Genomic DNA, 12,874 nt, shown 5'->3' on the forward strand with positions numbered 1-12,874 from the left:
AGGATAATGCCATATTTCGTTTAAACAAAGCAAACAAACAACCTCTGACGCACAAAAGTTGAACAGAACTGTGATTCCTCAAACCACCACACCTGAAATCATGTGATGCAGTCAATGGCTTTAAGCATTTCATCCAAAATGCGCATCAAAAATGACATATTTCAACTACAGTAACTAAAAACAAACAAACAAAACATTTAAATGTACTAAATGAACATACAACATTTAAATACACTATAAAAGAAGCTTAAACTTATTTAGACTGTAACGTCCTTTAAAACCAGTAGAGGACGCTATTGACAGTGCAATAAACATTCAGATATATCAAGACAAGGATTCAGAGTTCAAATAAATCAGAAAGATATGAAAACAATAACTTCATCATTTTACATAAGATTTAACAAAAAGGAGCTTCACCAAAATTGGCTATATCGTAATTAACGACTTGATCATAAAAGTCTCAAAGATACTTAATATCGCAGTGCTAAACTTCCGACTGTAGCACACAAATCTGCAAACACTCCAGGAGCTCTACTTCACAAACTGTGATTGGTTACTTCAAATATCTGTCAGACGACGCCTGGACACTCCTGGAAGCTAAAAGGATGCAAGGAGGAAGATTCAGGTGCAGTTCAAACTATAGAATTACACTTATAATAAGCATATCAGGAGATTCGAGATCAGGTAGCTCCCCCTTTAGAAAAGGGAGGAAAAGGAGGAGTTGGGGTGTAAGGGGGGATTCTTCAAAAACAAAGATAGAGCAGTAAAGAGAAAATGATCCATTCATAGTAAGCTAGGATCACTCTGATTGGATTATTACTGATTACAGATAAGTGGCCAGCAGCGCTCAATCATATCACGTGCTTCTCTCGAAATTAGTTTATGAAACTTCACTTGTGCTGCCCATTACATTACAAACCACAGAAGAGGGCAAATTCTTCAGGCAAATTCTAATTCCAGTCCACAATATTAATTCTTTTTCCACTGCCCCATGACTTTAAATCCTATACTGTACATTTTTATCTGTTAAGGGACAAGACTTTTGTCTTAGCAAAGTCAGACCTTACTGTCCTAATTAAATCTTTAAAAATAAAGGCATGATCATATTTTATTTGGGTAAAATAAGCGTAATCTAGAGGCCTTTGCCTTTTCATATGAGCCACTTCTGATACCAAATGATCAACTAAAAGTCAAGCTATTATTTATGTCCTTAAAAACTTGGATAGGTGACAATACTTTTGTCGGGTAGTGTATACTGCATTGCTTGTGAGCATAAAAACACCAATTAAACTCTTTCATTTAGATCACTTGTTTATTTTATTTTATTAAGTACTTGCACTTTTTTTAAAGTGGCACCAAAAACAAAGATGTCATTTTCATTGTCTAATTTACAATTGACAACAACTCCACAAATCACTCAAGCTGACTGTGTTTAAAATGCATCAAAGGACCACCAAATCAATACCATGGCACGAGTGGATCAATCTTAACAACAGCTCCACAGTTGCATGAAATACGTTACGAATCAATCTTCTGACAAAACATGTTCAGCAATGCCACATATTTTTACATATTTTTAGGTCTATGTTGCCCAAAGTACGTTCTGGGGCACGTGACATCCGTTTAATAGCAGTTCCATCAATAAAAAGAGCTCAGCTGTAACTCTTGGCTCGATCTGGCTCCTTCAGATTCTCCTTCTCAGACCCGGTCAGGCTGCGGTTCTTCTTTACGTTTAACTGCATGCAAGGCATAGTTGATGGCTGTGCTTTGCTGCCAGCTCCAAGCCCCTGTGAGAGGATTGTACATCATGCCTCTGATAGCCTCCACGTAGAAACCGACTGGTATACAGTGAGACAGAAGGAAACAAATGCATAAAATAAACACTGCAGCAAGACCGATTCATAATGAATGATCATGAAAACAATCAGAGATGACACTCACAAGACTCCAGCAGTCGTTCCAGATCCTCTGGGCTGATAAATTTCTCCCAGTCATGAGTGCCACTCGGTACAATCCTTAACAGCTGCTCTGCTGCCACAATCCCAAACACGTATGATAAGTTGGTTTTGTTAATAGTGGTGATGAATAGAGAGCCACCGGGCTGAAAGATAGAAAATATCAGCTCACATTTGTTTTGAACTGATCTCAGATTTCAGTCAAGTTTTAGCGTGAAAATTTTAAGGCACTTGAACTTATTGATTTTCTCAAAACAAATGATGCTGGTTTATGAAATATAAAATATAACAGTAGCTACATTTCCATCCACCTATGCACATTAATTGGATGATGGAAATGGCAAGATGCGTATGAATTTTTAAAATGTGCACAGAAAAACTTGTGCATAACTGTGTAGGATAAACTTTTTATTCGATAGGAAAAGATGCGCATAAACAACGATGGAAACACTTTTACTGAACAAATTAAAGTAAGCGCATTAATAATGTCATGTCATTTTGTTATAAGAGATCATGTGATGATAAAAATGTGTGTGAATGGACAAACCAGCAGGCTAAGTGCATTGTAAAACATCTGAAATGTTGTTTTGGTCATTCCTTAACTCCTGAACTGTTTTAGTATTGGAGTAATTATATTATTATAGACCTCCAGAATTGTTAAGAGCGTCTGTGCTCCGTGTCTCCTTCAAACACCACCACAAATTCATTGCGTGTCAGTTGTCTTCTGAAGCACAAGTCATTTATTAAATAAAGAAAAGATTCACGCAGCTTCTTCTATGCAGTAAATTCCATTTTTACTGTTTATATTTGGTACCAGTAAATCAGGAAGTGACAATTTGATTCTTTTTGACTACTTGGATGGAAACGCTGCTTTATATTCCTTTTTTTTTTAATTCCAGTTTTGCGCATAAATTTAATTTGCATTTTTGAATGGAAAATTAGCAAGTGATTGTGACATGAATTGGTAATAAAATACTCATATTTTAGATGTGTACTTTTTGCTTATATAAATTAAACTTAACAGGAATTTTTATATGATTTAAAAAAATATATTTCAGAACAAATTTGGAAATTTATGAACATGCATTGCAAAATGCGTGTGTGTGTACATGCATTTATACATGCATACGTACATTTCTACTTTTACACTTAAATTATAAAGTTTTTACATATTAAAAATCTATATGCAATTTGTTGTTTTATGGACAGAGGGGACGCGTCCTCGTCAATATCCATCAACTATTGACAAGTCCCAACCAATCATTTAATTCACTTTAATTCACAAAAATAAAAATTAAAAATCAGGCTGTCAATATTAACCTAGACATGCAGAAAGGGTTAAATCTGGTCTCTCCTTCAGTCGCACCGCCCCCAAACACAATTAAACACTGTGATTGACTGTGCTTTTCCCTAAGAGGCTTTCACTGCATTCAGATGTAGCAGCCCCAAAACAGCACACAGGAAATTCCTATGCAAGAATAAGGTGTGTATGACACACACAAGTGAGGATAGTGGCAGCAAAAAAGATGGATAATGAGCTTTTTTTTCAATGAAAAGTGTCACATAAACCAAAGTTATTTACTAAATGAGTCAATCATGATAATGTTGTTAATGCTTGTGTTTTCCCCCGCTTTAAGCCACAGTATAACATTATGACAGACTTCTGAATAATATTACCTGAAAACTAACTGCAGAATAAACAGCTAAATGTAAAAGTATATGACCCCTGCCAGTTCTCCCAATCTGTCAGAGTAGCATGTCTAATTTCGGTAGAAACAATTTGTCAGAAAAACTACAGCCTCCATCTTTTATTAATCCTGATATATGAGACATGTTTCATTTGCACTACAGCTCAAATAAACTGAAGACTTTATTGAACTCTCTCATTATCAGTTAATAAACTTTTCTTTAACATAACACTATCAGCTTACTGAAAGGGGTGGTTATTTATTTTCTGAAAAACAAAACATTTTTGCAGTTATTTGCCTGATTTTCTATTTAAATATAAGGTATAAATATTGCATTTTAGTGACATTTTAAGAACAAATTTTTGCTGGATTAGCTTGTCGGATAGTTATCATAACTACACTTTTTGATGTACCAAAACATATTTCCAACCATTTTGTCATATTTAAACTTTTAAAACTTCAACTTTCCTCAGTCAGAATTTGGCCATTTGAATAATAAGAAAATTTCTAACACAATATTAAAAAATAATCCAGCTTTTGGTCTTTAGAACCACCCAAACCCCCGTAGCCATTATTTAATGGTAGCTGATTATTTAACTTAACTTAATAAATTGTGTAAAGAGAGGGTTAATTAATAATATAATAGCATATATACACACATATACATATATGTACACACACACACACACACACACACACACACACACACACACACACACACACACACACACACACACACACACATACACATACACATACATACATACATACACGATATTCATTCTTGGTAGCTGTTTTTTTTTTTGATTTACCCATTCCCACCAATGTCAAGTGCAAACCTACACACTTGAATTCAGTAATTACAATCATACAATAATAATAATAATAAAATATTAATAATAAAATCTGAAAAAGAAAGCAAAACAGAAACAGTTAATTAAAAAGGCTCCTATTTTAAATTGATTTCACAGTATTTGTTTCAATGATTACACATATACCCTGTTAATATACTATAACAACTACATTTTTCAGAATTAGATTTGTCTATCTACTATTGCTACTGGGTGTTAAATGATTGAGCAATGAATTCTAAACAAACTCTAGAAGCAAATCAGAATCAGGCAGATGAAAGGCCTCTCATTTTAACTGGATGTCACAGCATTAAGAAAGATTATGGGGATTTGGAGTTCCTCTTTAGCGTTTGTCCTCTGACACACTGACCCAGGAGATTAAATCAGTCCATTGAGTTCCATTTGCTGGGAAACACACTGTTACTCTGAGCTACAATCCTTGCTTCAGGCGTCAATGTATTGTTGTGACATACCTTTAACACCTGATGGCAGCAGTTAGCAAAGGCATCCAGATCCGCCAGATGTTCCACCACCTCAGATGCCACTATGGCATGAAAGCTCTCTGCTTCATCTTCTGCAAGTTCCTCAAGGGTGCAGGCCTGATAGCGAACTCTCTCCCGGAAATCGGGATCATAGGAGCAGTGCAGCTCTGCTGTTCGAACACTGTCCTCCACTGGGTCGATTCCCAACACATCTGCGCCGAGCCTACCTAGGGGCTAAGAAAGATTACTGGTTTATTTTTTTAATCAACACTATTTTCAGTGATAAAAATAAACTGCACAAGATTATAAAATGACATTCAAACTAAAGCACCAGATTGGGGAAGAACGGGGATTTAAGTGACCATAACATGAAATTATATTGTTGTTGGTAGTGGTGTAACAGATCACAAATATCACGGTTCAGATCACATCATGAATTTTTAGTCACAGACCGAACCGTTTTTCGGATCAGCCAAAAAGGAGGAGGAGACAAATGTAATTTGCTCTCCATTTATTACAAAAACAGTACTTCAAGACACTTTTGGAACTTAAAATCTGTAATTTTAATACAAATAAAACGAAGTAATCAGCTGAAGAAAAATAAATAGTAAAATATTCAGTACTGTGAAAAATTCACTGTTACTACTACTGATGCTCATAATACTAAATCTAACATTTTAATTTGTAAAACCCACATTCATTTTTAGACTCATTTTCAATTGATGATGGCTTTATTCTCAACTTTCATTGTTAGATGTTTCATTGTTAGATGCATCTTTTTTTTTGTTTGAATATTTTTTTAATTAATTTTCAAATATATCCATTCACAAACGCTAAAACCCTTACACAGAATAGAACAAAACATAGCAGTCGATAACTTCAGTCTAAAATTACAAGTGTTTGGAGAAACATAGCAATGTTAATAATGAGAATAATAACAACAACAAAGTAAATTAAAAATATATATAAAAACAAAAAAATAAAAGTAAAAATAAATAAAATTAATACAAATAAATAATATACATGTATATTTGTGGAGTATCATTTTATATAGTCAACATAATCAACGAGGGGGTGCCATATCTTATAGAATTGTTTACTCGATCCTCTTAAAGAGTATCAAGGTAAAAACAAGACATTATCTCTCTGGTCCATTGAATAAAGGTGGGTGGAAGGGGATCTTTCCATTTAAGCAGAATTGCTCTGCGCGCTTATAAAAGGAGAAGACAAGAATTATGTGCTATTTTTCAAGAAGTATTCAGTGGCATGTTTTTGATGGCTGGTTGTCATCAATTGGTTAAATAATGCAATGGCAGCCTGCAACCTTTATTTATGAGCGTCAAGTTAAATGCATAGGAGGTGATTTTTTTCAGCTTACACTGAATGCATTATTGCAGGCCAAACAAGTAGTGACAGAAAACACCTTTAATGAAACGCACCACATCCCGAATAACCAACACAACTTCTTCAGTCATCATTATATTTTGAAGTAAAAGCTAAATGCTTTCATAGATGTGATTTGAATAATGCAAGAGGCAATCTCTCTGCGATCGTTAAAATTAAGGATAAATCTACCAGTAAAAAATGTATTAAACTGTGGGTTGTAATCGTAACGAATCACGGCTCAGAAGTCAGGGAAGAAACCAGACTGGATCAAGCTAATTGATAGGCAACAGGAACTAAACAAATTAATCAAATAACAAAGTTATAATTATGCATGCACTGAATTTTCAGCCACTGAAAATTATTGGACAAAAATGGCACATTTGGTTTTCGCGACAAAAGTAAAAACTGTCTAAAATATGGTTTCAGTATGCTGATTTCATTCTCTCCAGCTGGACATGGACAAAAAATGTATCTGTCCAATTTTCCTACTGTTAATAAAATGTGATTTTTATTGACTTGTGTTTTTCCTTACAAATATTTTCAAATTTGGACCGTTTTTTTTTTCAGAGCACATTTTGTGAACATTTCAGTCTACAGAAGAGCAACTCTCAACACACAACATGTTGAAACTTGAAGCAGATGAGCAACAGTAGAAGAGAAAAGAAAAGTGTCATGAGTTTCAATTTCTGCGGCAACATAAAATGGTAGGGTCAGAATCTGGCATAGAAACGATGTTTCTAGCACATTTTCTTCACAAAAAAATTAAAACAAATCTGAAGGAAAATGGTTCAACCTAGTACTAGCAAGGTGTACTTAAAGAGATAGTTCACCCCCCTGAAAATTAATTACTCGCCTCTTACTCTCACTCAAATAGTTCCCTACCTTTATGAGTTCCCTTTTCTGGTGAACACAAAATAAGTTATTTTAAAAAATGTTAGGGAGCGGCACGGTGGCTCAGTGGTTAGCACTGTTGCCCTACTGCAAGAAGTTCACTAGTTAGAGTTATGGCTAGGCCAGTCGGCATTTCTGTGTGGAGTTTGCATGTTCTTCCCATGTTAGCATGGTTTTCCTCTGGGTGTATTGAATAAGCTAAATTATCTGTAGTGTATGTGTGCAAATGAGTGTGTATTGGTGTTTCCCAATACTGAGTTGCAGCTGGAAGGGCATCCGCTGCGTAAAACAAATGCTGGATAAGTTGGGGGTTCGTTCTACTGTGGCGACCTCGAATGAATAAAGGGACTAAGAAGGAAAAATGAATAAATTAATGAGGTGTCGCAGTGGCACAGTAGGTAGTGCTGTTGCCTCACAGCAAAGTCGCTGGTTCGATCCTCGGCTCAGTTGGCGTTTCTGTGTGGAGTCTGCATGTTCTCCCTGCATTCGTGTGGGTTTCCTCCAGGTGCTCCGGTTTCCCCCACAGTCCAAAAACATGCGGTACAGGTGAATTGGGTAGGCTAAATTGTCCGTAGTGTATGAGTGTGTGTGTGTGGATGTTGCCCAAAGATGGGCTGGAAGGGCATCTGCTGTGTAAAAATGTGCTGCATAAGTTGGCGGTTCATTCCACTGTGGCGACCCTGGATTAATAAAGGGACTAAGCCGACAAGAAAATTAATGAATGAATCAATAAAAAAAAAAAAACTGCAATCACTGACTTCCATAGTAGGAAAAATAAATTCTATTGAAGTCAATAGTCTGGGTTTAGGTAAAGTGGAGGTTGAGTAAATGTTGACAATTTTTCAGTTTTAGGTGAACTAACCCTTCAATAAAATGGTCAGATTATGTCTATTAGTTCCCTCTGCTGGTCAGACAGGGCAAAGTGCTTGAATCAGGAATGAAGTAATCTATCAACTGTCTGCATTATTGATGTTCTCAAAGGCAGACCTTCTGACACAAGTTTAGCATGAGAGTTCACTCATTTAAAAAAAAAAAAAAGCCTAGAGAAATGTTTATCAGTTCCTAATCCAGTGGACATGAAGCTGTCGATTATATCACTATATCAAACCTAACATATGTGATATCTAGCTTCCAGACCCAAAAAAATATCTCAACCTATAAATTATCACACAGTAAACAGAAATGTTGTACTTGGACCAACTTCCACTAGTTTCATAATCAACAAGACTAGTTACCTCGCTTAGCAAGCCTCCACCACAGCCCACGTCCAGTATTCTGAGGCCACTCAGAGGTTTACCCAACTGCCGGACTCCATGCATGTTCAACAAATTATCCCTGAAAATAAGGTCAAAGGTCACAAAATTAGATTGAGGAGGTGTACTTGTCATCTCGATTGTGCAGAATTTTGAAACAAAGACATCAGGTCTGACGTAAAACAGAAATGTGAAGCTAATCACAGCCATACATGCAATATTTGACTGTGCTTCCCGAGTCACAAACACTTCACACTGCTAGTCCCTCTAGCTAAAACACAAGCTTCTGACATCCTGAAGCAATCGCACATCCTCAAGATCTTCCCCAAATGCTTGGACAGGCCTTGCAGAGCAATGCAGCCCGAGGTGCTCACTGCCACTCCTGTTAACTCAGCCCATCTGTGCCAACAAACCACAATGTCTCTGAAGGATTCCCCTGCTGGACCTCCAGAGAACTCACATTACTCAAGAAGAAAATAATGACCTGCAACAGCACTGAGGCCGCTCATTTAAACAGGCCCCGGGGGCTCCACCGTGTCCATATATGCTGCATATACTCATCACCGATAAACCTGATCCCGTGTTCAGGGAAGGGGAAGAAATTGTGCGCTGGATGATTCCAGGAAGCGAGGGGAAAAGCTTACAGTGACAAGTGCAATATCCATCTTGACTCTTACAGAAACAGCTGAGAGACGAAGCAGAGATGGATAATCTCTAGCTGCTGTCCTCGCCATTACCTGGACATGATGAGACAGAAGCTTCTTTTTTGCATCTCTGGACATGCCCTTTCAATGAGATTAACTCTTTAATTTTAATTACTCATAAAAAATTAATGATCACAAAAAATTAATTATAAAAAAAAGGTCAAAATCTATGGTCAAAATCTGCTTTTTTAAGGCTGTTTGGACAGAACTGTGTGTAGGTATAGTGTGTCCACAGTCATATTGGGGTAATAGAAACACAATAAGTATTTTAATAATTTCCTGGAATTAAAATAGAATCCAAATCCCTCATATTTTAGGGCCCACCACAACGTAACGCAAGAAAGGCTAGAATTAACTCCACAACAACTAGATCAAATAATCATTGGGAAAGTTCTTGCTGTAGAATTTCTCACACACGTTACATAAAATCTGCTTCTACCTTCTTGCCTGTTACTGTGCTGATTATCTGACACAGTCGGAGGTTGAGGCACACTCTGAAAGGCACGTGGGAACGGTGGGCTGGAAGAACTAGCATTAAAGGCCCAGGCAACAAAAACAGCTATTTTGTGTTCAGATCAGTAAATCTCAATAAGTAAAATATGTTACATAACATACTATTAACAATGACCATTAAATTGATTAAAAGTGACAGTGAAACATTTGTATTTTTACAAAAGAACCCTCTGTTTCAAATAAAGGCTTTTCTTCATAAATCCAGATAACACAAATATAAGGTGTTGCACATCTGTTGTTAGTAATAATAAATGTTTCCTGAGCACACAGTAATAATAATACTAAAGATTTGGCTTTGACATCCAAAGAACAAGTACCCTCTAAATGGCATGCATATATATATATATATATATATATATATATATATATATATATATATATATATATATATATATATATAGTTGAAGTCAGAATTATTAGCCCCCTATGAAATTTTTATTCATTTTTATTTGTTTTCGATAGTCTAAAGAACAAACCATCATTACACAATAACTTCCCTAATTACCTAACCTACATAGTTAACCTAATTAACCTAGTTAAGCCTTTAAATGTCACTTTAAGCTGTATAGAAGTGTCCTGAAAAATATCTAGTAAAATATTTTGTACTGTCATCATGGCAAAAATCAAATAAATCAGTTATTAGAAATGAGTTATTAAAATGCATTGAAAAAAAATCTTCTTTCAGTTAAACAAAAATTGGGGAAAAAATAAACAGGAAGGCTAATAATTTTGACTTCAACTGTGTATATATACACACACACTCACATTAATATTACAATACATTCATTCATTCACTTCGGCTTAGTCCCTTTATTAATCAGGGGTCGCCACAGCGGAATGAACGGCCAACTTATTTAGCATATGTTTTATCCAGCTGCAGCCCATCACTGGGAAAATACATTCATTCATTTACATTAAAATAAATCGATTTGTATTACATTTTCACTAAGTTACTTTCTGTTTTTGTTTAAATATAACACTGTGATAGATCACCCAAAAATGAAAATAGCTGAAATGTACTTTTCTTCAGGTCATCTAAAATATCAAAGACTTATTACTTAATGTTATTCAGTAGAACATTTCAGATTTTGTTTATGTCAGTTCAGAGGGTGAGGTAATCATTCATTTGTCCTGTAATTTTAAATACTTTTTTGGGAGTTGAAGATAGTAACCCATATTTTATTTTATAGCCAATATTTAATGCAAGTAACATGCTAAAAATTTTACAAATAGGTCCACGTTTATTTAAAAAAATTTAACAAAAAAAAACTTGCTGATTTTAATGGAAAAACAATGCCATCACAGGACATTTGCTAGCAGATGAGGCGATAGACAGATGTACACACCGTATGAAAGGCACTCTCAGGTCATTCATAGAGTGGAGGGCTGAAAGCTCTCCCTGGAGATCCCACCACTTGCTCGCCATGGCCTGAAACTTCCGCACCTCGGCGGGGTCCAGAGTGGACTGAGAGATCGAGCGGACATTGAGGCGGGTCAGTCTGCAGGTCGAAACTATCGTTAAAACCTTTAAACTATGCATACGTCTCTTGTAAACAAAAGATCTACCGAGTAAACCAGAACCTCTACTTTATTAAGAAAAACAGTCATGCATTAAATCGCAGTACTCGTTAAGTCGATTAAATCAGTCTCACCCGTTTGACAGCTGACTCTTCTGTCGGTGATGCAAACACACCGTCCAGCTGCACAGGGAGCGCGCTGCTTTTACTTTGGAGGACACGTTTTGTATTAAAGGTATTTTTAACCCCGAGTCAGCTAACAGTCCAAAAGCTAATCGTGTAAATTTCTTAGAGTACATCTCTGCATTTTAATGCGTTACGCGAATCTTTGTTTATCGCCGACTTCAGTCAGTAAATCCAATGTGACCGTGGAGTGCTCGCCGAAATTCTGACCGAGCAGAAAATCAACACGGAATCAAACGTTCCTAGCACGTTTATTTAAAAAAATCATTTTTAATATTAGATATGCTTTAAACGCACCCACAACATACATAAAGTGACACCAAAACATATTTTTTTATGTTTAAAAATGTTATTGCTATTTTAAACATGTAAAACGGCTGTGGAAACTTCCATATAGTTCACAAAATCAGTCTGCATGACTTGTTGACGTGCAAGTTACGAGTCATACAAACTCGTCATAAAACTATGAATATGAACCCGTTTAGTTTACTCTCAACTGCTAACAACTTTCAGCTGAACTGGGTAGAGTTCTTAACAATAATGCGTGGTGAACAATCATATGTAATCCATAAAAGGTAATTGTAGTCTGATTAGGAGCAGTTTAACGTTCTTTTATTACAAGAGTCTACAGACATCATCCAAATGACAAATAATGAAATACTATTCAGTTCTTACTTGGACATATTTACCCAATAACGAAAATGTACACCACATTTACTCTACTTCAAATGGTTCCAACACTTGACTTTCCTTTTCTGTTGAACACAAAATATATTTTGATAAATACTAGAAATCTGTAACAATAGACATCCATAGCAGGAAAATCAAATACTTTGAAAGTCAATGGTTACAAGTTTCAACATTTTTCAAAAATAACTTAGTGTCCTAGAGATAAAAAAAAAAACTCACTTTTTTTTTTTTTTTTATACAAGGGAAGGAATAATCCATGGCATCTTTTAATTTCTTATGTGAACAATCACTTTAAATATGTTATATTTAATATTTATATCCATGACATACACAGTACAAGATGTAGTATAGTTCTATAGCAAAGATGCCCAAAGTAAGGCCCATGGGCTTAAGTTGGCCCATTGTAACCTTTAATTTTTCCAGCCACCACATTTGAGAAGAGTGAGAACTTTGGAGAGGGTTGAGGCAAATGCCTTTAAAAGACATTGACATTTTGAATTTGACATAACCAAACTGAAATTAAGTGTTTCAATTAAACATTGAAAACAAATCAGATTTTTTTTTTCAACATGTAAAAATACTGTCACTCCACAGGCTATGAAAAAGACATCAGCAAACAAAACACGAGAAAAACTAGAGTAACTCCATTCTGTCATAAATGAGATGACTGTTTTTACTCTAAGTTCATTATAAAATGTCAAATCAAATAATGCTGTATTAGTTACTGAAAAAGCAATATTTTTTAGTTATTTTTAAAAATA

The 12,874-nt window shown here is 35.5% G+C and overlaps 1 protein-coding gene across 1 annotated transcript; it reads right to left on the minus strand.

Moving 5' to 3' along the window:
* Window positions 1-1,293: 1,293 nt before the first annotated feature.
* On the minus strand, window positions 1,294-11,853 carry coq3 (coenzyme Q3 methyltransferase). Its single transcript, NM_001002620.2, is given in 6 exon segments — window positions 1,294-1,838; window positions 1,942-2,101; window positions 4,968-5,210; window positions 8,489-8,588; window positions 11,070-11,222; window positions 11,376-11,853. Coding segments are annotated over 6 exon segments (960 nt in total). The 5' UTR covers window positions 11,540-11,853; the 3' UTR covers window positions 1,294-1,698.
* Window positions 11,854-12,874: the final 1,021 nt, after the last annotated feature.

The sequence above is a fragment of the Danio rerio genome, chromosome 16 (assembly GCF_052040795.2).
Source record: "Danio rerio strain M-AB ecotype USA chromosome 16, GRCz13ab, whole genome shotgun sequence".
In the NCBI taxonomy this organism is placed as follows: Eukaryota; Metazoa; Chordata; class Actinopteri; order Cypriniformes; family Danionidae; genus Danio; species Danio rerio.